At 42.6% G+C, this 23,098-nt stretch overlaps 1 protein-coding gene across 1 annotated transcript in view; it reads right to left on the reverse strand.

Moving 5' to 3' along the window:
- Positions 1 to 14,678: 14,678 nt before the first annotated feature.
- LOC140734467 (succinate--CoA ligase [ADP-forming] subunit beta, mitochondrial-like) overlaps positions 14,679 to 23,098 on the reverse strand; it is an 89,767-nt gene continuing 81,347 nt past the window's right edge. The window contains exon 11 of the mRNA XM_073058454.1: positions 14,679 to 16,089. Within this exon, the coding sequence (XP_072914555.1) occupies positions 16,015 to 16,089 (75 nt within the window). The 3' untranslated portion in view covers positions 14,679 to 16,014. The remainder of the gene's footprint in view (positions 16,090 to 23,098) is intronic.

Raw genomic sequence — 23,098 nt, forward strand, 5'->3', positions numbered from 1 at the left:
AAAACCATATTTTATAGAACTTGTGTTTATGCATGTGCTTCCTTGTCAGTCATATCTGATTCAACGTTAATGCAAATTCACACTTAAAAAAGACCTTCTTAACAAAAATAAGAACATAAAGTACGGAGACACAGAGTCTGTGGGCTCTGAATTCACCATCCTATAAATAAATCCAGGGATCTGGTATCAGGTTTCTTCTGCTCCATGAGTTTGAAGTGTCTGTTGAGACCTTGAGGCAAGTGTAGGCTTCTCAGAATATCTTTGAATCATTTCCTCTGACCACCTGTTCTCTTGACTGTGTCCAGAATAATGTGTGTTGAGTGCAGGGCATGTGAACAACGTGGCTCACTCAACGTAACAGACTGAGTATAACTAGGGCCTCACTGGTGGGCTCTGGGAGAGGCCACTTATCCTTCCAGTGGAAATGGTGGATTTCCCAGAGGTAACCTTCTAGTTTCTCTCCAGTGCCTTGAGGTCCCTCATAAGTCCCAGAAGCATATAAGAGGGAAGGGATCGACCCTACCCAATTGACCATGGGTTGTATAGCAAGTTTGAGACCTGTTATTCTTTCTCTTCCTCTGTCAGCTATAAATTAGAACACAGAACAGTACAACACGGGAACAGACCCTTCAGACAACAATACTGTACCAAACCAATTAAATTAGTAATCAAGAGGACAATTAAACTAATCCCTTCTGCCAGCACAATGTCCATATCCTTCCTTTTCCCTCGCATTCATTTCCCTATCCGGTTATGCTTACTCTGTGACGCACAAAGACAAGTATCACTGGCAAACTGCAGTTCCACTGAGACTGGTCCCAGTTAGGTGCCATAAAATGAACGGTTCCTAAATGGTGCTGCATATTAATTGCGCTCCAGCAGAACAATGCTTGGACTATTACCACAACAGCAGTAGCAAATTGTATGAAGCCATCCATTATTTACTTAGCATCACAAACCTACTACATCTTGCCCTTTTAACAATAAAACTCAGTGAATAAGTGAAACCAGTAAAAGTAAGGACAAGATCAAATATAGCTTAACTGCCATCTGTAACAGGGCTCTCTCACAAAATAAAAAAAAAGCAGCTCTGTCTTGGATACCAATAATTTATTGGCATGTAAAATAATATTATAGAGGGAGATAACAAGTTATTTATAACTAGGAAAAAGAATTGATTAACCACATAAATTATTTTGTTCCTATTATCACAAATAATAGAATGGAAATTAAAACAGAATATTGATAGTGGTCTATACTGTGTGAAATTGAAGTCATTGTAATTACTAATCCCATTGTGACTTGCTTATTAAAGTTCAGATTCAGATTTGTTTACTTATCAGATGCACATTGAAACAGCTAAACGTGTTGTTTGTGCTAACGACCAATACAACCCAAGGATGTGCTGGGGACAGCCCGCAAATGTCCCCATACATTCCTGCGCCAATATAGCATGCCTACAATGTTCAGCAGAATAACACAAGCACCTACAATGTATCAGATGTAATTTCTATACTTGCGCAAGTATATTTGGATAAACAAGGCACAGATGGATAAGGTTCCAATGCAGGCAAATGGGTTTAGTGTTGATGGACAAAAAGATCAGCATGGATGTAGTGGGCTAAAGGTTCTACTTCTGTGCTGACTTGGGATCTTAGTGATGCTGGAATAGTGGATTTTCCAGACGGGTACTGAATGAAATTTCTTTTAACTCTTAGATGTTATATGGGATGAAGATAAACCTTCCAATGAACCAGGGGGATTGAAGGTGAGTGCAGAATTCAGTTTACCTAGTGAGTGGAAAGAAAACACGGTAACTGGAGCCCCAAGGAATAGAAAGGATCACGGAAAATCGGACCCTGGTGAATGAGAAGAGAACAAATGAAGCAGGGTGTTGGTAACTGGATAGGGTGCATGGGGAAACTGTGTCCCTGTGAACAGGAAGGGAGTTCTGCAAAGATTACCAGGTAAACTTGAAGCTGAATCATCAGGGATTCTCTAGTAATTAAATAGCAGATTATTGTAAATTATTATATGAGTAAATGTACCCAATAAGCAGTCTGCAGAATATATCATTTTAGGTATTAAAATCCTCGAAAATAAGAAGAGGCTTGTTGTTAGGAGGACAAGAAATGCACTGCAGACTGCAGAGTTTTACTGATGCTAAGTAAACAAAAGAAGATTTAATCTGGTTTAATGCTGTTTAGCCTGGAGATTGTATCCTGGTTTTAATTCTGAGAAAGTGAACTGAGAGATTGTACAAACTGTGTCTCCGATATTTTACCTCTGTATTTTTGTTAAGAATGCTATTGCTTTTTAATTTGTGAAATCTTACATTAAACACTTAATTTTAAGTGTAACTGACAAAAAGGACATTATTAAATAAAAGTTCCATAAAATATAGTTTTCGCAGAGTGGGTGGATAGATTAACCAGCAAAAGTGGGTGTAGAACTGTTAATGGAGATGATATTTAACAAGAAACTGTCAAAAAGCTCCTCAGACTTCAGGAATTCAAATCACAGAGCACTGGTAACTTCTACCTGGAATTGTGAAGAAGACCAAAAAGACCTAAGTGAGGTATGAGAACTAATTCAATGCTCTAGTCAAAAAAGGATTCTGGGGGCTTATGTTGTTCATCATTTTGGATTTACAAATTAAGTGGTAAGCAAACAACAGTTTCTCCAAATCTGTCAGGATTTTAGAGTAGTTCAAGATGTACTTCAAAAAGATCTCTCCTTTTGTAAACATGAGGAAATCTGCAGATGCTGGAAATTCAAGCAACACACACAAAATGCTGGTGGAACACAGCAGGCCAGGCAGCATCTATAGGGAGAAGCACTGTCGACGTTTGGGGCCAAGACCCTTCCTCAGGACTAACTGAAAGGAAAGATAGTAAGAGATTTGAAAGTAGGAGGGGAAAGGGGGAAATGCAAAATGATAGGAGAAGACCGGAGGGGGTGGAGTGAAGCTAAGAGTTGGAAAAGTGATTGCAAAAGGGATACAGAGCTAGAGAAGGGAAAGGATCATGGGACGGGAGGCCTAGGGAGAAAGAAAGGGGGAGGGAAGCACCAGAGGGAGATGGAGAACAGGCAGAGTGATGGGCAGAGAGAGAACAAAAAGGGGAGGGGGCATAAATAAATAAATCAGGGATGGGGTAAGAAGGGGAGGAGGGGCATTAACAGAAGTTAGAGATGTCAATGTTCATGTCATCAGGCTGGAGGCTACCCAGTGGAACAAGTGCTACACCTGCCCTTACACTTCCTCCCTCACCACCATTCAGGGCCCCAGACAGTCCTTCCAGGTGAGGCGACACTTCACCTGTGAGTCGGCTGGTGCGGTATACTGCGTCTGGTGCTCCCGGTGTGGCCTTTTATATATTGGTGAGACCTGATGCAGACTGGGAGACAGTTTTGCTGAACACCTACGCTTGGTCCGCCAGAGAGAGCAGGATCTCCCAGTGGCCACACATTTTAATTCCACGTCCCATTCCCATTCTGATATGTCTATCCATGGCCTCCTCTACTGTCAAGATGAAGCCACACTCAGGTTGGAGGAACAACACCTTATATGCCGGCTGGGTAGCCTCCAACCTGATGGCATGAACATTGACTTCTCTAACTTCCATTAATGCCCCTCCTCCCCTTCTTACCCCATCCCTGATTTATTTATTTTTCCCCCTCCCTTTTTTGTTCTGTCTCTGCCCATCACTCTACCTGTTCTCCATCTCCCTCTGGTGCTCCCCTCCCACTTTCTTTCCCCCTAGGCCTCCCATCCCATGATCCTTTCCCTTCTCCAGCTCTGTATCCCTTTTTCCAATCACCTTTCCAACTCTTAGCTTCACCCCACCCCCTCCGGTCTTCTGCTATCATTTCACATTTCCCCCTCCCCCTCCTACTTTCAAACCTCTTACTATCTTTCCTTTCAGTTAGTCCTGACAAAGGGTCTCAGCCAGAAACATCCACATTGCTTCTCCTTATAGATGCTGCTTGGCCTGCTGCGTTCCACCAGCATTTTGTGTGTGTTGCTCAATATAATTTATTCTGGAGACAATAAAGGGTGAGTTTTGAATCAATTAAGATTCCACCAATTTTACATTAATAAATGCAATTCTGGGACTGGAAATAGAAGTCCTCAGTAAGACCTTTATTCCCACACAAAAACAGAGTTCTGTGCTGCTACTGGGTACACCCTACCCTCGTTATATGCGTCTTCAGACTATGCGGATTCACAGTTTGGCGAGGGGCCGATTTCTACCTATGTCTCTTTATATGCGTCCAAAATTCACAGTTATGCGAGGAGCCCCGCTTTCCCGCCAATACAATTCAGGTGTGCGCGCCTCACAGTCTCACTCCCGCCAGTCTCGCATTGGTTTTGGCAACGTGTGGATGCGCGATCTTGCGCTCTTAAACTTTTGTTGGTTTTACCTAGGGCGCAGTGATTTTGTGCTTGAAATATTTAACTATGCCCCCTAAGCATCCGATGTCATGTCCTGGGCCATCAGCTGAGCGGCAGAAAACCGCTTTAAGATTTGATAAAAAGTTGGAAATTATAAACAGTGCGGCATCAGCTGAAAGTAACACAGCTCTGGGACGCTACTACCGGGAACAGAATCTTGCCTTTAAAGTTCTTTTGTTGCTTGACAATGCGCCAGCCCATCCTAAACATTTGGACAGCATTCATCCTGACATAACAATGCGTTTCCTGCCGCCTAACACAACATCGCCGATTCAGCCACTCGACTAAGGTGTGATGCACATTCAAGGCGTTTTTTTTTACGGCGAACTATCTCTCAGATGCTGCAAGCAACAGAAGATTTTGAAAATCCCGGGAGTTTACCAACGGTGAGAGAATGGTGGAAGTTGGAACACTTGGCACAAATGGACATGGACCCAAGTTTAGAACGGAGTCAGCATTTCCGTTGTTCCCTGCCATCAACCCTTCTTCCCTACAAGCAAATTTATGCTGAAAAACAAAATGCTGCCAAACAAGCAATCCTCACCACTTTCTTCAAACCGGTGCCGGCAGTTCTAAGAGCTCTATGAGTCTTCCTTCACCCCTTGCTATGCTTGATATGATCCTGACGACCACAACCATTGAATGCATCTTATCCACGTAAAGCTGCCCGACACAACACCCACCCATCTCCCTGAGTGCACACACCTGCCACTGTTGGTGAGTACTGTACATCCTAGTACGTTAACTTTCTATGATTTATTACATTGAATATTACTTTAAATTGATGATATCTAATACGAATGTGCCTTGTGGTACTGCTTTTGTGTCGTATTGGTATGAAAATGTGAATATATTACAGATAAAACATTTAGGAAGCCCTCTGGATCGCATCCCTATTTTCTCCATTTAAATAATTATTCACATTATGCGTCGACTGCGAGGAATGTATCCCCGCATATAACGAGGATAGGGTGTATTACCTCCCAAGATGAATTTCACTACTAATGTGGTCAATGTTTGAACAATGTTGCCTTAACCTCTGCTTCCTTAAAGCTATTCTGGCTAACTGCCTACAAGCTAGCAAATAGCTAGTTTCCACAAAGTATATGTGGCGTGGTGAAGTGTGTGAGGAGCACGGAAGACTGTTGTTAAACCATGCCAAGAACAACTGGCAAGGAGTTTCTCACTGCACAGTCTTATTATGAAATAACTTTCACTACACAACAGCTGCAAACAATTTATTATGATAAAGTTACCGTACTTCCTGCTGTTAATTTTCAAGCAAAATAACTGGAATATTTTACAGGCTATTCAACTGATCAATGACCATGCCCAATTTCTGATACTCTCCATTTATCCCCCTCCCCCTTCCTCAGTCGTATATTATTCTTTCTCTTCTATCAACTGTTTTTAAATGTCTTTATTCTCCTCCTGTGAGATGTGGGATTTCAAGGTACCAGACGATCTCCCTGATGACTACACCTACAGGAAATGCATCCACCTGTCGCTCCTGACTGACAAGGTCAGGGAACTGGAGCTGGAGCTGGAGCTGCGTGCACTCGGGACTGTCCAGGAGGCAGTGAACCTCATCGATGAGACTTTTACTGAGGTGGTTACACCCAGAGTGCAGGTTTCAAAATAGCAGGTGGGTGACAATCAGAAGGGTGTAAATAGGCAGAGCAGGGTTCCCTGTGGCAAGTATGCTCCTTTGAATACTGCTGGGGGTTGATCTTTCAGGGTATGGCACCAGCAGCCAGGCCAGTGGCATTGTATCCATCTCTGAGGCTCGGCAGGGAAGGGTAAAGTCAGGCAAAGCTGTAGTGATAGGAAACTTGATAGTTAAGAGGATGGACAGGAGATTCTGTAGCTGCGAAAAAGACACCAGGATGGTGTGTTGCCTCTCAGGTCCTAGGGTCCAGGATGTCTTAGATCTGCTGCAGAAAATTCTCAAGGGGGAGGGTAAGCAGTCAGAGGTCGTTGTGCACATTGGCACCAATGACATAAGAAGGAAGGGAGTTAGAGGTCCTGGGCAGTTGTTATAGGGAGTTGGGGAACAGGCTGAAGAACAGGACCACCAAAGTAGCAACCTCTGGATTACTTCCAGTATGTGCTGGTCAGTACAGGAATAGGATGCTAGTACAGAGGAATGAGTGGCTGAGGAAATGGTACAGGGGGCAGGGTTTCAGATATATGGATCACTGGGATCTCCACTGAGGAAGTTATGATAAATAGGATGGTTTGCACTTGAACCTGAGGGAGAACAGTATCCTTGCTGGAAGGTTTGTTAGACCTGTTGGGAGGGTTTAAACTAATTTGGCAGGAGGATGGAAACCAGAGTGATAGGGCTGAGGATGGGGCAGTTGCCATACAAGTAGATTCATTCTATACTGAGACTGTGAGGCAGATGGTATAGCAAAACTGCAATTAGCGGGTGAGCTGAAATGCAACATGCGGGAAAAATTGAAAAGGATGACAAATATAGGATGGAAAGTGTTAAATCTGAATGACCTCAGTATACCGAATAAGGCACATGATCTTGTAGCACCATTAGTGATTGGCAGATATGATGATTGGTAGGTGTTACCAAGTCATGCAGAAAGAAGATCATAGTTGGGAGCTTAACATCCAAGGATACACATTGTATTGAAAGGATAGGCAGAGAGGGTCTGTGGCTCTGTTGGAAAGAAAATGAAATCAAATCCTTAGGAAGAGGTGACATACGATTCAAAAATGTAGAATCCTTGTCAGTGGAGTTAAGAAACTGAAAGGGGAAAGAGACCCTGATGGAAGTTATATATAGGCCTCCAAACAGTAGCCAGGATGTGGGATATAAATTACAATTGGCGATAGAAAAGGCATGTAATAACGACAATGTTACAACAGTCAAGAGGAATTTCAATATGTAGGTAGATTGAGAAAATCAGGTTGGTGCTGGATCCCGCAAGGGAATTTGTAGAATGCCTACGAGATGACTCTTGGAGCAGCTTGTGAATGAGCCCATTAGTGGTAAGGCAATTTTGTATTAGATGTTGTGTGATGAACCAGATTTGATTTAGGAGTTTAAGAGAAAGGAACCCTTAAAAACTGTGATCATAATATGAAAGAATTTACCCTGCACTTTGAGAGGGAGAAGATAAAGTAAGATGGATCAGTATTACAATGGAGTAAAGCAAATTACAGAGGTATGAAAGAGGGGCTGGAAGGGATTGGATTATTGGAAAGTTGATTGGAAGGGATACTAGCAGGGATGTGGGCAGAACAGTAATGGCTGAAGTTTCTGGTGGCAATTATGAAGGTGGAAGATAGATACATCTCAAAAATGAACAAGTATTCTAAAAAGAGGATAAGGCATTCATGGCTGACAAGGGAAGTCAAAGACAGCATAAAAGCAAAAGTGAAGACATATAATATAGCAAAAATTAGTTGGAAGTTAGGGAAACTTTTAAAAACCAATCTACAATGGAAATCCAATTCTTACCTACAGCGAGATCTTTGTCTTTGTTAGAATTCTTTTCCTCCAGTTTTAGAAGGAAGCCATTGAAATAAAACTAAGGGAAAAGAATTTAACAAAGACGAGGATCTCACCCTAAGTAAGAACTGGAACTTGATTATAAACAAGGTGGGACAGCAGAAACCTGATTGGATGAGGACTAACCAATCAGGAGGGAAAGACAATGGGGGTGTAAGTACCATCAGACTACACATGCCCTAGCATCATCCTTGATGAAGGTGGCAGAGCTTATCATCAAAATGTCAGTTATGATTGATACCTGTACCCAGCTGGAAGCCCAAGCAGAGTTTATTTGTCATTGGGTGTTGTTTACTTGGATTTTCGAAAGGCCTTTGACAAGGTGTCACACATGAGGCTGCTTAACAAGAGCCCATGGTATAACAGAAAAGATACTAACATGGATAGAAGATTGGCGGACTGGCAGGAAGCAAAGAGTAGAATAAAGGGCGCCTAATCTGAGTGGCTGCCTATGATTAGTGGTGTTCGGCTGGGGTCGGTGTTGGGATTGCTTTTTTTCACATTATGTATTAACGAGTTTGATGACAGAATTTAGGCTTTGCTGTCAAGTTTGTGTGGACAATAGGAAGGTAGGGAGAGGGGCAGATGGTATTGAGGAAGCAGAAAGTTTGCAGAAGGACAAATTGTGAGAATAGGTAAAGAAATGACAGATGGAATATAATGTAGGGAAGTGTACGGTCATGCACTTTGGTAGAAGAAAGAAAGAAGACTATTTTCTATACAGGGAGCAAATTCAAATATCAGAGGTGCTAAGTGATTTGGGAGTACTTGTGTATGAATCTCTAAAGGTTAATTTGCAGTTTGAATCAAATACAGATGGCAAATGCAATATTATCTTTCATTTATAGGTAGAATTTAGCAGCAAGAATGTAATGCTGAGGCTTTATTGGACATTGATCAGGCTGCATTTGGAGCATTGTGAAGACTTTTGGACCCCTTATCCAAGAAAGGTTGTGCTAGCATTGGAGGAGGTTCATAATGCTTCCGGGATTGAAAGTATTAATGTATAAGGAGCATTTGATGGCTCTGGGCCTATACCTGCTTGAGTTAAGAAGGTGGTTGGGGTGGGGGGGGGGGGGGGAAGTTTGGGAAATCACATTGAGACCTATATAATATTGAAAGGCCTAGACAGAGAGGGTATGGGGAGGATATTTCTATAGTGGGTGAGTCTAGGGCCAAAAGGCACAGCCTCAGAATGGAGGGAAATCCATTTAGAACAGATGAGAAGCAATATCTTTAGCCAGAGGGTGGCGAACCTAAGGAATTCATTGTCATGGATGACTGTGGAGGCCAAGACATTGAGTATATTTAAAGTGGAGGTTGATAACTTCTTGATCAGTTACAGGGAAAAGACAGGAGGATGTGGTTCAGTGGGATAATAAATCAGCCAATATGGAATATCAAAGCAAACTCGATGGGCCTAATGTCCTAATTCTGCTCCTATGCCTTAAGGTCTTATTCACTGTATTTCTCTTCTATTGGAGCACATGTTTAAAAAGAATCTGACCCTCCCCTTGTCCTTCCTCCTTTTATAATCTTAGAAACATAGAAAAACTTACAGCACAATACAGACCCTTCGGCCCACAATGCTAAGCTGAACATGTACTTACTTTAGAAATTACCTAGGGTTACACATAGCCCTCTATTTTTCTAAGCTCCATGTACCTATCCAGGAGTCTTTTAAAAGATCCTTTCATTTCCACCTCCACCACTTTTGCCGGCAGCCTATTCCACACATTCACAACACTCTGCGTAAAAAACAAAAACTTACCCGACATCTCCTCTGTACCAACTCCCAAGCACCTTAAAACTGTGTCCTCTTGTTGCAACAATTTCAGCCCGGGGAAAAAGCCTTTGACTGTCCACACGATCAATGCCTCTCATCATCTTGTACACATCTATCAGGTCACCTCTCATCCTCTGTCATTCCAAGGAGAAAAGGCCTAGTTTACTCAACCTATTCTCATAAGGCATGCTCCCCAATCCAGGCAACATCTTTGTAATTTACCAACCACTGCAGTAAGACTCACGGGTCGATAATTTCCTGGGCTATCTCTACTCCCTTTCTTGAATAATGGAACAACATCCGTAACCCTCCAATCATTACCAGAGGCTCATCAATCTCTTCCCTCACCTCTCACTGTAGCCTGGGGTACATCTCGTCCGGTCCTGGTGACTTATCCAACTTGATGCTTTCCAAAAGCTCCAGCATATCCTCTTTCTTAATGTCTATATGCTGAAGCTTTTCAGTCTGCTGTAAGTCTTCACTACAACTGCCAAGATCCTTTCCCCTAGTGAATACTGAAGCAAAGTATTCATTAAGTACCTCTGCTTTCTCCTCCAGTTCCATACACTCGTTTCCACTGTCACACTTGATTGGTCCTATTCTCTCACGTCTTATCCTCTTGCTCTTCACATACTATAGAATGCCTTGGGATTTTCCTTAATCCTGCTTGCCAGGGCTTTCTCATGGCCCCTTCTGGCTCTCCGAATTTCATTCTTAAGCTCCGTCCTGCTAGCCTTATCTTCTAGATCTCTATCAATACCCAGTTTTTTTTAACCTTTCGTAAGCTTTTCTTTTCTTCTTGACTAGATTTTCAACAGCTGTTGTACACCATGGTTCCTGTACTCTACCATCCTTTCCGTCTCATTAGAATGTACCTATGCAGAATGCCATGCAAATATCCCCTCAACATTTGCCACATTTCTACCATATACTTTCCAGAGAACATCTGTCCCCAATTTATTCTTCCAAGTTCCTGCCTGATAGCTTCATATTTCTCCTTACTCCAATTAAACACTTTCCTAACTTGTCTGTTCCTATCCCTCTCCAATGCTATGGTAAAGGAAATAGAATTATGATCACTATCTCCAAAATGCTTTCCCAAAGAGATCTGACCAGGTTCAGTTCCCAATACCAGATCAAGCACAGCCTCTCCTCTTGTGGGCTTATCTACATACTGTGTTAGGAAACCTTTCTGAAACACACCTAACAAACTCCACTCCATCTAAACCCCTTGCTCTCAGAAACTGCCAATCAATATTTGGGAAATTAAAATCTCCCACACCGACTCGTTATTATTACACCTTCCCAGAATCTGTCTCTCTATCCGCTCCTTGATATCCGTTACTATTGGGTGGTCTATAAAAAAAAATACCCAGTGGAGTTATTGACCCCTTCCTGTTCCAAACTTCCACCCACATTATCTTAAACATATACCTTTATTAACTCTCTATCCAGGAGGAACAGCTATTCCACATTAATACAAAAGAAAAACTTTAACAGAGCTCACCTTTGTCTGCTGTTCTGAAAAGGGCCGATTTTTATTTCCAAACCGATTTTCATCCTTGAAGCACTGTCAGTCAATCTCTTCCATCTTTTCCCAGTGGCTTTGACTTCCTCCCTGAAGCAGGGTTTTAACAACTATTCTGTCAACATTTTAAATTAAAGCTTTGCAAAATGGAAGGGTTCCTCTCCTCAAGGTATTTGAACTGTTCCAGTCAGGTAAATGATATAAACAGAGATGAAGCCTTTCATATATTTGGTTTGATGTGGTCAGGACAAATATCACTTGTTTCCAAGAGCATAATTGGCTTCACTCAAGCATACTAATCAAAGTCATGTTCAAGGAAGCTATCAGATTACATACAGCAATCAATCATCATATTTAAACAGCTTGGCAAGAAAATGCTTTACATATATTATATCAGCAACTGCATTTCAATTATCTCATCTGCTTAAGCAGTTCCTCAGCATCAATGATAACTTGCTTCCACTACAGATCTGAGAAGCAGAAGACACCTATGTATGAATACTTCTCATGTGAATTTGCTGTTGCACTCACCAGTTATCAGACTCCAAAGACAATGGGAGATGAGCTCTTTTCTATCTGCTTTCCTCCCTCTAACATTCTTCTTCTCCTAATCAATGTGAGGAGTTGCGTTTTGAGAGGTCAAATGCTAAAAGTATATTGGAAATGGCAATTCCACTAAGGAGGATTGATGTTGAGGAATCTTGGAAGTCCACAGCTCCCTGAAAGTGGCTGCGGTGCGGAGGTAAAGGTGGTGTATGGTAAGTTTGCATTAATTGTTAAGGACAAAGAATGTTGTAATTGTATGGTCTCATTTAGGCCACACTTGGCAGTCATGTTTGCAATTCTGATCACCACACTGTAGGAAGGATGTCAAGGCTTTGGAAGTGATTCCAAAGAGGTTCTCATAAGACATTTCCTGGGTTGGGAAGTTATTAGCCCTGAAGAGACACTGGGCAAATCATATATATGATAATGGGTCTTGGCCCAAAACATCAACTCTTTATTCCTTTTCATAGCTACTGCTGGACTCGCTGAGTTCATCCAGTATTTTGTGTGTATTATGAGAGATGGAACAAACTTGGACTGTTTTCTTTGGATTATTGGATGGTAAGAGACAACCTTTAGAAGTATAGAAAATTATGTGAGACATAAGAATCTATCCCAGAGTTGAAATGTCAAATACTAGAAAGAAAAATGTTCAGGTGCAAAAGGGAATATTTAAAAAAATACTTGATTTTTTTTTACAGAGGGTAGTAGGTATCTAAAACCTGCTGCCAGATGAAGTGGTGAAAGTAGATACAATAACAGCTGAGGAAAGTTTAGGCGAGATGTCAAAGGTACATGTTTTTTTAACACAGTGGCAAATGCCTGGTATGTACTGCTGGGTTGGTGATAGAGGCTTTAGGAAAATGTTAGATTGATCATGGAGTAGGTTAAAGGGCCTGTACTGTTCAACAAGAAGCCATTCAAATCTACCATTTTAAAGGCTTTAAAATTGCATTCAAGTACTGATAAATTATAAAATAATAGTGACTAGGAAAGTTACTAGTTACCCCACGAGAAGGTGGGGGTTTGGAAGATCGATTCGGGGGAATCGATCAGAGGCTCACAGTGTGTGAAAGCAGACCGGTGGGGGTGTGTGTGTGTGTCCACCCTCGCCTGAGTGACAAGCTCACCACTGAAGAACGGTCTGGCCTGGTACAGAGGAGTCACAGTCGGTGACCACAACAGTACAAGACAATGGAAGGTTTGCCTGCAACTGCATCACCTCTCGCTCTCTCTCCCTCCCCAATGGTACAACAGCAACTACCTCGACTTAAACAAAACTGAACTGAACTCTGCACCATCATAAGACTATTCATTTACCCCTAGACTTCGATAGAGTTTGGTTTTGATTCCAATGTCCACACTTCTGTATATATCGTTGCTAACCTGTTATATATATATATATTTGCATTTTATAGTACTGTATTACTTAGTTTATTAATAAACACTTTTAGTTACAGTACCACCAGACTCCCAACGTATTATTCCATTTCTGCTGGTTTGGTAACCCGGTCATGGGGTACGTGACACAGAGTAAAATAGAGCTTTGAATATCTATAAAAATGAAATACTTGTTCAGCTTTTTACTCACAGCTGTTTTCAATCTATAGCACCGTGACTGTTAGAGATTTTATGCCGAAGGCCACAATCACAAATGCAAATCCCAAAATCTTACTTTGATACTTAAATTATCACTTTAAATCTCAAAATGCATGCAAGAAAAAAATCAAATTAGGGTGAAATATGTCATGAGCATACCACCAAACACCAGAGATTATAGGCTTCTACTGTTATTACCAGAAGTTGCTTATGCTTCTGGGTAAGAAAGATGAATTGCTCTCGGAGCAAACTATCTAGCTACATAAATATAAATATTTGTCTAATACTTTTAATTCCAAGATCAGAAATTTCTGATTATACACCAGAGTTCATGTTATTCTCATCTTTATGCACCCTTTCAAAATGATAAAATATTGAGATTTGTGTTAGATTGGCATACTTTCATCTCACACAATTAGTGCATTCAAATTTAATAAACATAGGTTACTGAATATTCAATAGGGAAAACAACTTTTAAAAATAAATGGCAACCTTGATTAAGTTAAGCAATCTTCAGAATTCATTGTTTTCTGTATTAAATGAAAAGAATGACCATTTTTTCTAATTATTTTCATTAAATTTTGCAGTTTCAATAAAAACTCTATGAGTACCATTGCAAACACAGACCCCGGTTGAACTTAAAAATAAATTAAAGTTCAAATGATATTTACATTTCATTCTGAGCTGGCATTTTCATTTTTCACATACACCATCACAAATGCATAGTTTTCATTAAATGAAAGACACAGTTCAGTGAGAATCTGAACAGACATCAAAACAGAAAAGCCTTGAAAAGTCTGCATCGTGAAAATGCTCCACCCAGAAAGGAAAACTTACACTAATTTAAAACTTTGAAATTAAAAAAATGCAATTACTATTCAATATCTACGGAAAGAGAGACAGAATTAGACTTTCAGGATGAAGACACTTCATTAGAGAGAGGAAGACAGAAAACAAGTTAGTTTTAAAGAGCAGAGAGGGTCAGACCAGCGTTGTACTTAAAACTAGCTTGTTTTCACTGTTCTCTAGCTCTGACAAAGGGTGCTTTACCTGAAATGTTAATTCTTTTCTATTTCTGCAAATCCCGCCTAACCTTCGCCTTTCTCAATATTTTCTTTAATTTTTTTTCTCAATTTCCAGCATTTACAGGTTTTTTAAAAAATCATTTAGGACTTTTTTGCAGCAGCATAGGGAGCTGTAATTACACTTATAATTACACCACATGGCACTAAGCTTTATATTGCTCATGTTGTCTTTATTTGAATTTTCCATAAAGTTTGATAATACAATGGACTTAAAGTGAGCCACATGGCCATTGCTCCATATCATCTGATACTTTACCAAACAGAAATCAATGGATTGCAGTCTTCAAATTTCTCAAAATTCTTGCTTCCTCAATCTTCCATATTTGTGCTAAGTGGGAATTCTTTGGGCCAGTGTTTTATTTGTTTAAAATAAACAGGAGCGGCATAATGGAAGAGCATTTTTAAAAAGAGAAACTAAATTACATGCAATGTACACATTTGTGTAATGAACTTACTAAGTTAACATATTATTTGTTCTGTATCATTGAAGGTACTAAAATTATTTATTGATAAAATTTACAAAATTACAAAAATTGCTGATATAATTAACTGTGCAAGCTGACGGAACATAGTTACCCGATACATATCAGCAGTAAGCAAGCCATAAAAATGACCCATTTACATCTTCGATGGAAGAACAAAAAGCAATCTAAAAAGCACAGAAAATAGCATAATTACTGTTTCTGTAAATGCAAATCTTATGCTCAGTGGAGGACACCTTAAAATACATTTTTCAGGACTAGCATTACTCTGGCAAGGACAGCATTTATTGCCTATTCCTATGTGCCCTTCAACTAAGGGGTTTGCTAGGTTCTTATATGAGATTTGAGTCACATAAAGGCCCCATCAGATAAGGGGCAAGTTTTTTTCCATGTATTTCTGATTATTAATTAAAATTAAATTCCACAGCTGCCACAGAGAGATTTGATTGTAGATCACAGGGATTGCTGAAACTAGATCTCTAGATTGCTAGTCGAATAATTTCACTATTGTACTTTGACTCTTGCATGACCAACAGATGAAGGAATTAAAAGACAGAAAATACTGTTTGTTAACAATTTAACAAAAGCTCTCAACATTTACACGACATTCCGTATTTTAATGTAGATGTTAAAATTTTACACATTTCATTGGAAGAAGCCAATTGACACACTGCACTATGACCATGTACACCAAAGAAAAATAGCCTTTGTGCTAAGCAAGTTAAGATGTTTCATGTAGAGTACATTGCTCTGAATCATCCAATGTCAACAAACTGGCATGATAGATTTTCATAAGTTAATATAGCCTGGAAAAGGCAATAATGAGTGTTGCTTCTTCTAAACATACCTTTTTTTCCCCTTCAAGCAAATAAATAACTCCAGGTTGCTATCCACATTCATTTTATTAAGCAAACATTTCAAAAAACATAAGCATATGAAAAATAAATAGCTGTTTAACAACTGTCCCCTTAAAGCATCCACTTTCGAGGCTGGAGTATTGTGATTAGATTGGGAGCTGGAAATTCACATTGACTTGTGCTTCTTTAGCCAGTGAAACAATTTCTGAAAGTTTTACAACCTGTTCAGAAAGGAAAAATAGAAGTGAAAAAAGAGAGGGCACATAATATCTGCAACAACAGATCAAAAACATTAGTAATTCAGTTTGTTTTTACTCTTTAAAATTGGTGTTCAGAATATAATTCATGATGACAGTTACTCTTTGAAGCATTATTTGTTCTTTTTCAAAGCAAATAAACTACACAATCCCATTACAAATCATTATCCAGTGTTCTATTTAATAATCATGCCAGTTCTTCAGTAATCTGATTGAAGCTTTACCTAAGTATTTATCTGATTGTTTCTGAATGTTAACACTGGATGCCACATCCATATTGTCCCTTTAACCATTCCACATAAGTAAAGATCGTCACCCCCGATAACACTCCAGGAACTGTTCTCCTTGCCTTCTGCTAGGGCTCCACATTCATTCAGTGTGGACCTTGAACTGAATACAATACCCTCACCGATGCATAGGAAATGTTTCATAGCTAACAGCGTTCTTCTTGACATTGTAATATTGTTCTTTTATTAGTAAAGTCAAGGATACATATGGTATCTTAAGCTTATTCCCAATTGGGCCTGATGACTTTATTAAATGTACAGTATGTGTACCTGATTTACCCTACCCTTTGTGTCACTCTTTATACTAAAATGTTTAACTTCTGCTCTTGCCATTCTCCCAGTCTATTCTGTGGATATTTAAGCCTTGTTGACAGAAAAACACAAAATAAAAGACAAGTGGTCTAATAAAGATTTCTGGGGAATAATATCCTACTTCCTTGGGGCTGGTAGAAACTGAACAAAAATCCTCCCTCCATTCTGAACAGTCAATTTTATACTTATGATGTTACTGTTTCTTTAATCCATTTGGCATTAATTTTGCAAGTATGCTTATGATATGGCTCTTTGTCAAACTCTTTAAAAGAATTTGGCAACAAAATTAAAGATGCCTATCTCTGATAATATTCTGGTCATTGTTTTATCCATCCTTTGAAGTAACTTGGCATCCTCATTAAAGTGTTCCTTCTGAACAGAATACAATACTCCAGCTAAAAACAATCTGCCAGAGGATCTCAGCAGGTCGAAAGTATCTATAGTGGGGGAAGGAATTGCTGATATTTCAGATCAAGACCCTACATCAGGAGAGGGAAGGTAGATGGTTTAAAACAAGAGAGGGGAAGTGGTTACATTATGCTCTCCCACTGTCTTCCACGGATATCACAAGACAGATTCTGCAAACAGGATCTCGACCAGAACCATCGGCAATTCCTGCCCCCACCCCCCCAAACCCCACCACAGATGGGGCTTGACCCTTTTGAGTGCTTTTGTTCCAGATCCCCACAATTGCAGTCAGAATCAGAATTAGGTTTAATATCACTGGCATATATCGTGAAATCCACCCCCCACCCGATCTCAGCTCTAATCCTTGCCATAAAACATCGACTGTTTATTCATTTTCACAGACGCTGCCTGATATACCAAGTTACTTCAGCATTTTGTGTGTGTTACCATGCAATTTGTTGTTTTGCAGCTGTAGTACATTTCAATATATGATTTAAAAACTGTAAGTTACAATAAAATTGTATATTACACACACACACAGTAAATATAATAATCAATTATTTAACTAGTGCAAAAAGAGAAAGAATTAGTGAGGTAGTGTACATGGGTTCATATTCCATTCAGAAACTTGATGGTAGAGAGGAAGAAGCTGTTCATGAAACACTGAGTGCCTCTCTTCAGGTTCTGTACCTCCTCCCTGGTGGTAGCAATGGGAAGAGTGCATGTCCCAGGTGACGGGGTCCTTAATGATGGCCACCACCCTTTTGAGGCATCGCCTTTTGAAGGTGTCCTTGATACTGGGGACGATAGTGCCTATGATGAAGCTGGCTGAGTTTACAACTTAAGGCAGCTTTTTCCAATCCTTGATAAAACCAGTAGATGGCACTTTATAAAGTCCAAATGTACTAGAGCAGTTGTATTTCTTTCATCTATGTTCTTTGTAACATCAATAAGCTTCAGATACTATATTTTTTTTTAACCCATCTCTTCATCCACATTTGTTAAAAGTGATTTTGTCTCCAATCCCCCTTTTTAGAACTTACCATACTTCTGAAGTTAAACTTTAGTTATTACAGTTTATCTCTACACCCTTTGTGAACGAGGTCACCATCCATATATCAAGAGATAAATATAAGTGTATAGAAGGTAATGATGGAAATATTCTAACAACATTCTAAGATTCCTAACAACAGCTGCATCTGTAACTCAGTCTTGGCATTGTTTATTTCTCACTGCCCTGCTCTAATTGATCCCCATCATCCAGACAGAACAGTTGCTATAAACTATTTCCTGTCAATTGTCATCCAGTTTCTCTTGGGCTTTGACTAGTTACAAACATATCTTTTCTTCTCTTCACCTAGTCCCATCTCTGTAATTTATAATTTTCACAGACCAATGAAAGGTAATTGACCTAAACATCTTGACCTACCAGCCCTTGCCTCACCTCTCTCTTACCTCTATAGTCTTTTATATTTTGGATACTTTATATCAATTGATATTGTCAGAATCAAGGGTCTGAGTCAACTGCAAGATCATGGTACACAATAGCTTGTGGAAATCTTCTTCTACCTGTAAGCTACATCTAGGTCTTTCTGCAGGCTCCCTGATTCCTCAGTAAAACCTGCCTCTCCATCTATCTTTGTATCACCTGCAAAATTAGTCACAAAGCCATCAATTCAATCATCCAAATTGTTTACATATCTTGTGAAAAGAAGCTGTCCCAATACTGACCCCTGTATAACATCACTAGTCACTGGCAGCCAACCATAAAAGGCCCCTTTATTCCCACTCATTGCTTCCAACCAGTCAGCCAATTTTCTATCCATGTTAGTATCTCCCCTGTTATACAATGGACTCTTGAGCAGACTCGTGCATCATCTTGTTGTCAAAGGCCTTCTGAAAATCTAAGCAAACATCCACTGACTCTCCTTTGTTTATCCTGCCTGTCATTTCCTCGAGGAATTCCGACAGATTTGTCAAGCAACATTTGCCTTTAAGAAAACCATGTTGACTTTGGCCTCCAAGTACACCAAAACCTCATCCTTAATAATGGACTCCAACATCTTCCCAATCACTGAACTCAGGCTAACTAGTCTATAACTTCCTTTCTTCTCCCTCCCTCCAGTCTTACAGAGCGCAGTGACATTGCAATTTTCCAGTCCTCTGGAACCATTCCAGAATCTAGTGATTCTTAAAAGGTCATTACTAATTCCTCTACAGTCTCCTCAGCTACCTCTTTCAGAACCCAGGGGTGTAGTCGATCTGGTCCAGGTGACTTTCTACCTTCAAATTTTTCAGCTTCCTAAGCACCTTCTCCTTAATAGTAGGGACTACACTCACTTCTGCCCCCTGACACTCTCAAATATCTGGCATACTGCTAGTGTCTTCCATTTCATTGTCCCCCATCACAGCCTCCCCAGTGTCATTTTCCAGTGGTCAGATATCTAGCCTCGCTTTTCTTTTATACTGGTAAAACTTTTGACATCTTTTATTTTATTGGCTAGATTTCCCTGAAAATGGTTAGCTTTTAAAAGCCACCCAATTCTCTTAACTTCTAATTTTTGCAATATTATATGTTCTCTCTTTTCCTTTTATGCTCTCTTTGACTCCCCTTGACAGCCATGGACACCTCACCCTCCTTTTAGAATATTATGTGGCGACCCACTTTCTGCGCAGGCGAACCGGCTCACAAATAGCCAGTGCGTGGGGAGAGACTTTGGTAATGCACTCTAATGTCATTTCCACCCGGAGAGGGCGGACGCTAGGGATTAAATGCCAGCACCGCAAAGTTTGAATAAACTAGTCTCGAAACGACTTACCGACTGCGTGTCGTTGTCTCTAGCTCTGTAGGTAGTACATCGCTATATTGGTGACCCCGACGGTCCAAACGGGATTTGGACCAAAGATGACCGACTCTTCATCTGTTCACGCAGTTTCGCTAAAACTGCCGACTTTCTGGACGCTGTGACCACGTGCGTGGTTTAGCCAAGCAGAAGCCCAGTTCCAGATTCAGCAGATATTTTCTGATTCCACACTTTACTATCACGTGGTGAGCGCCCTTGACCAGGAGATGGCCGCCCAGGTTGCGGATTTCATACAGTCGCCCCCGGAAGAAGGCAAATATGAAGCATTCAAAGCGCTGCTCACTGGGACCTTTGGCATCTCACGGAGTGAGCGGGGTGCCTGCCTGCTTCACCTGGACGGTTTGGGAGACAGACTGCCATCAGCATTGATGAACGAGATGCTGGCCTTGGCTGACGGACACAAGCCCTGCCTCATGTTCAAGCAAGTGTTCCTAGAGCAACTACCCGAGGACATACATCTGCTGCTGGCCGACACAGATTTCAGCGACCCCCGGAAGGTGGCGGCCCGGGCAGACGTGCTGTGGAAAGCCAAGAGGGAGAGCGTGGCATCCGTCGGTCAGATTACCGAGCCACGCGCCCCAACGGCAGACCAGACCAGGCCCGGCAGGGGGGCACACACAACACAGAGGCAGGAGTGAGGAGGACAGTGAACAGTGGTGTTTCTACCACCAGTGGTGGGGCACAGAAGCCTGCCATTGTTGCCTGCCCTGCAATGGCCAGGGCCAGCTGCCGCTAATGACTATGGCGGCTGGCCACCAGGACAGCCTCTTGTACGTCTGGGACAAACAGTCGGGACGCCACTTCTTGGTCGACACCGGAGCAGAAATCAGCATCTTGCCCCCAACGGGGTACGACACCCGCAACAGGAAGCCAGGACCCACCCTGAGGGCCGCAAACGGCAGCATGATACGGACCTACGGCACCCGCACAGTGCAGCTGCAGTTCGGCGCCAGCCGGTTCACGTGGGACTTCACGTTGGCCACGGTGGCCCAACCACTCCTGGGGGCGGACTTCTTGCGAGCTCACAGCCTGCTGGTCGATTGCAAGGGAAAAGACTGGTACATGCCGAGACTTCCCAGATGTTCTCCCTGGGTGAAGCCAAGCTGACGGCCCCACACCTGGACTCCATCACGCTGTCCGACAACGAATTCACCAGAATCCTGGCAGACTTTCCATCGATTCTGGCACCGCAGTTCACGGCAGCCATGTCCAGACACAGGGTACAGCACCACATCCCAACCCAGGGACCACCCCTCCACGCCCGTGCATGAAGGCTCCCCCCGGAAAAGCTCCGCCTGTTGAAGGAAGAGTTCAAGAGGATGGAGGAATTGGGGATCGTACGGAGATCCGACAGCCCATGGGCCTCCCCCCTGCACATGGTGCCCAAAGCAGCCAGGGGTTGGAGACCATGCGGCGACTACCGCAGACTGAACGAGGCTACAACTCCAGGCCGCTACCCCGCAGGACTTTGCAGCAAACTTGCATGGGGCAAGAATCTTTTCCAAAGTAGACCTCGTCCGGGGATACCATCAAATCCCGGTGCACCCTGAAGACATCCCCAAAACAGCACTCATCACCCCGTTCAGCCTGTTTGAGTTCCTCCGAATGCCGTTCGGCCTGAAGAATGCCGCACAGACGTTTCAGCGGCTAATGGATGCGGTGGGACACGACCTGGTGGGACTTTGCGTTCATCTATTTGGACGATATCCTTGTAGCCAGCAGTTGTCGCCAGGAGCATCTGTCCCACCTCCGCCAGCTCTACTCCCGCCAGAGTGATTTCAGCCTCATGATCAACCCGGCCAAATGCCAGTTCGGTCCCAATACCATCGACTTACTGGGCCATAGGATTACCAAAGGCGGGGCAACACTTCTGCCTGCCAAGGTAGACGCGATCCGCCACTTTGCCTGGCCCAACACGGTCAAAGGCCTGCAGGAGTTCGTTGGTATGGTGAACTTCTACCACCGTTTCCTCCCCTCAGCAGCCCGTATCATGCGCCCTTTGTACACCCTGATGTTGGGTAAAAGCAAAGACATTACTTGGGACGAGGAGGCCGCGGCCGCTTTTGTTAAAGCCAAGGATGCCGCAATGCTGGTGCACCCCAGAACGAATGTTCCGACCGCCCTCACAGTGGACGCATCCAACACAGCAGTCGGTGGGGTGCTGGAGCAAATTATCGAGGGGCGCTGACAACCACTGGCGTTCTTCAGCAAGCACCCACGACCACCCGAATTCAAGTACAGTGCCTTCGACCAGGAGCTGTTGGCACTGTATCTGGCAATCCGGCATTTCAGGTACTTCTTAGAAGGCAGGCCGTTCACCGTGTTCACGGACCACAAACCATTGACCTTCGCGTTCACGAAGGTGTCCGATCCCTGATCGGCTCGCCAGCAGCGACATCTGTCCTACATCTCCGAGTACACGACGGACATCCAGCATGTCTCGGGAAAGGACAACGTCGTGGAGAACGCACTCTCCAGGCCAGCTATCCAGGCCCTGTCCCTGGGGGTGGACTATGCAGCACTGGCGGAGGCGCAGCAGGCAGACGACGAGATGCCCAGCTACAGGACCGCAGTCTCGGGTTTGCAGCTGCAAGACTTTCTCGTAGGCCCAGGTGATAGGACCCTCCTGCGCAGCGTAGCTACCGGCCAACCTCACCCCATCGACCCGGCAGCCTGGAGGCGGCGAGTTTTCGACTCCATACACGGTTTGGCGCACCCATCTATCAGGACAACTGTCCGGCTGGTCTCCAGCAAGTTCGCGTGGCATGGATTTCACAAGCAGGTCAGTGAATGGGCCAGAACGTGCGCACAGTGCCAAACAGCGAAGGTGCAGCGGCACACTAAAGCCCCGCCACAGCAGTTCGAACCCACCTATCGGAGGTTCGACCACATTCATGTGGATATGGTGGGCCCCCTACCAGTGTCCCGAGGAGCGCGGTACCTCCTAACTACGGTAGACCGGTTCACGAGGTGGCCAGAGGCGGTCCCGTTCATCAACACATCTGCCGATTCCTGCGCCAGAGCATTGATCGCAACCTGGGTAGCACGCTTCGGGGTACCAGCCCACATTACCTCCGACAGAGGCGCCCAGTTCATTTTCAG

This window comes from Hemitrygon akajei, chromosome 10 (genome assembly GCF_048418815.1).
Source record: "Hemitrygon akajei chromosome 10, sHemAka1.3, whole genome shotgun sequence".
NCBI lineage: Eukaryota > Metazoa > Chordata > Chondrichthyes > Myliobatiformes > Dasyatidae > Hemitrygon > Hemitrygon akajei.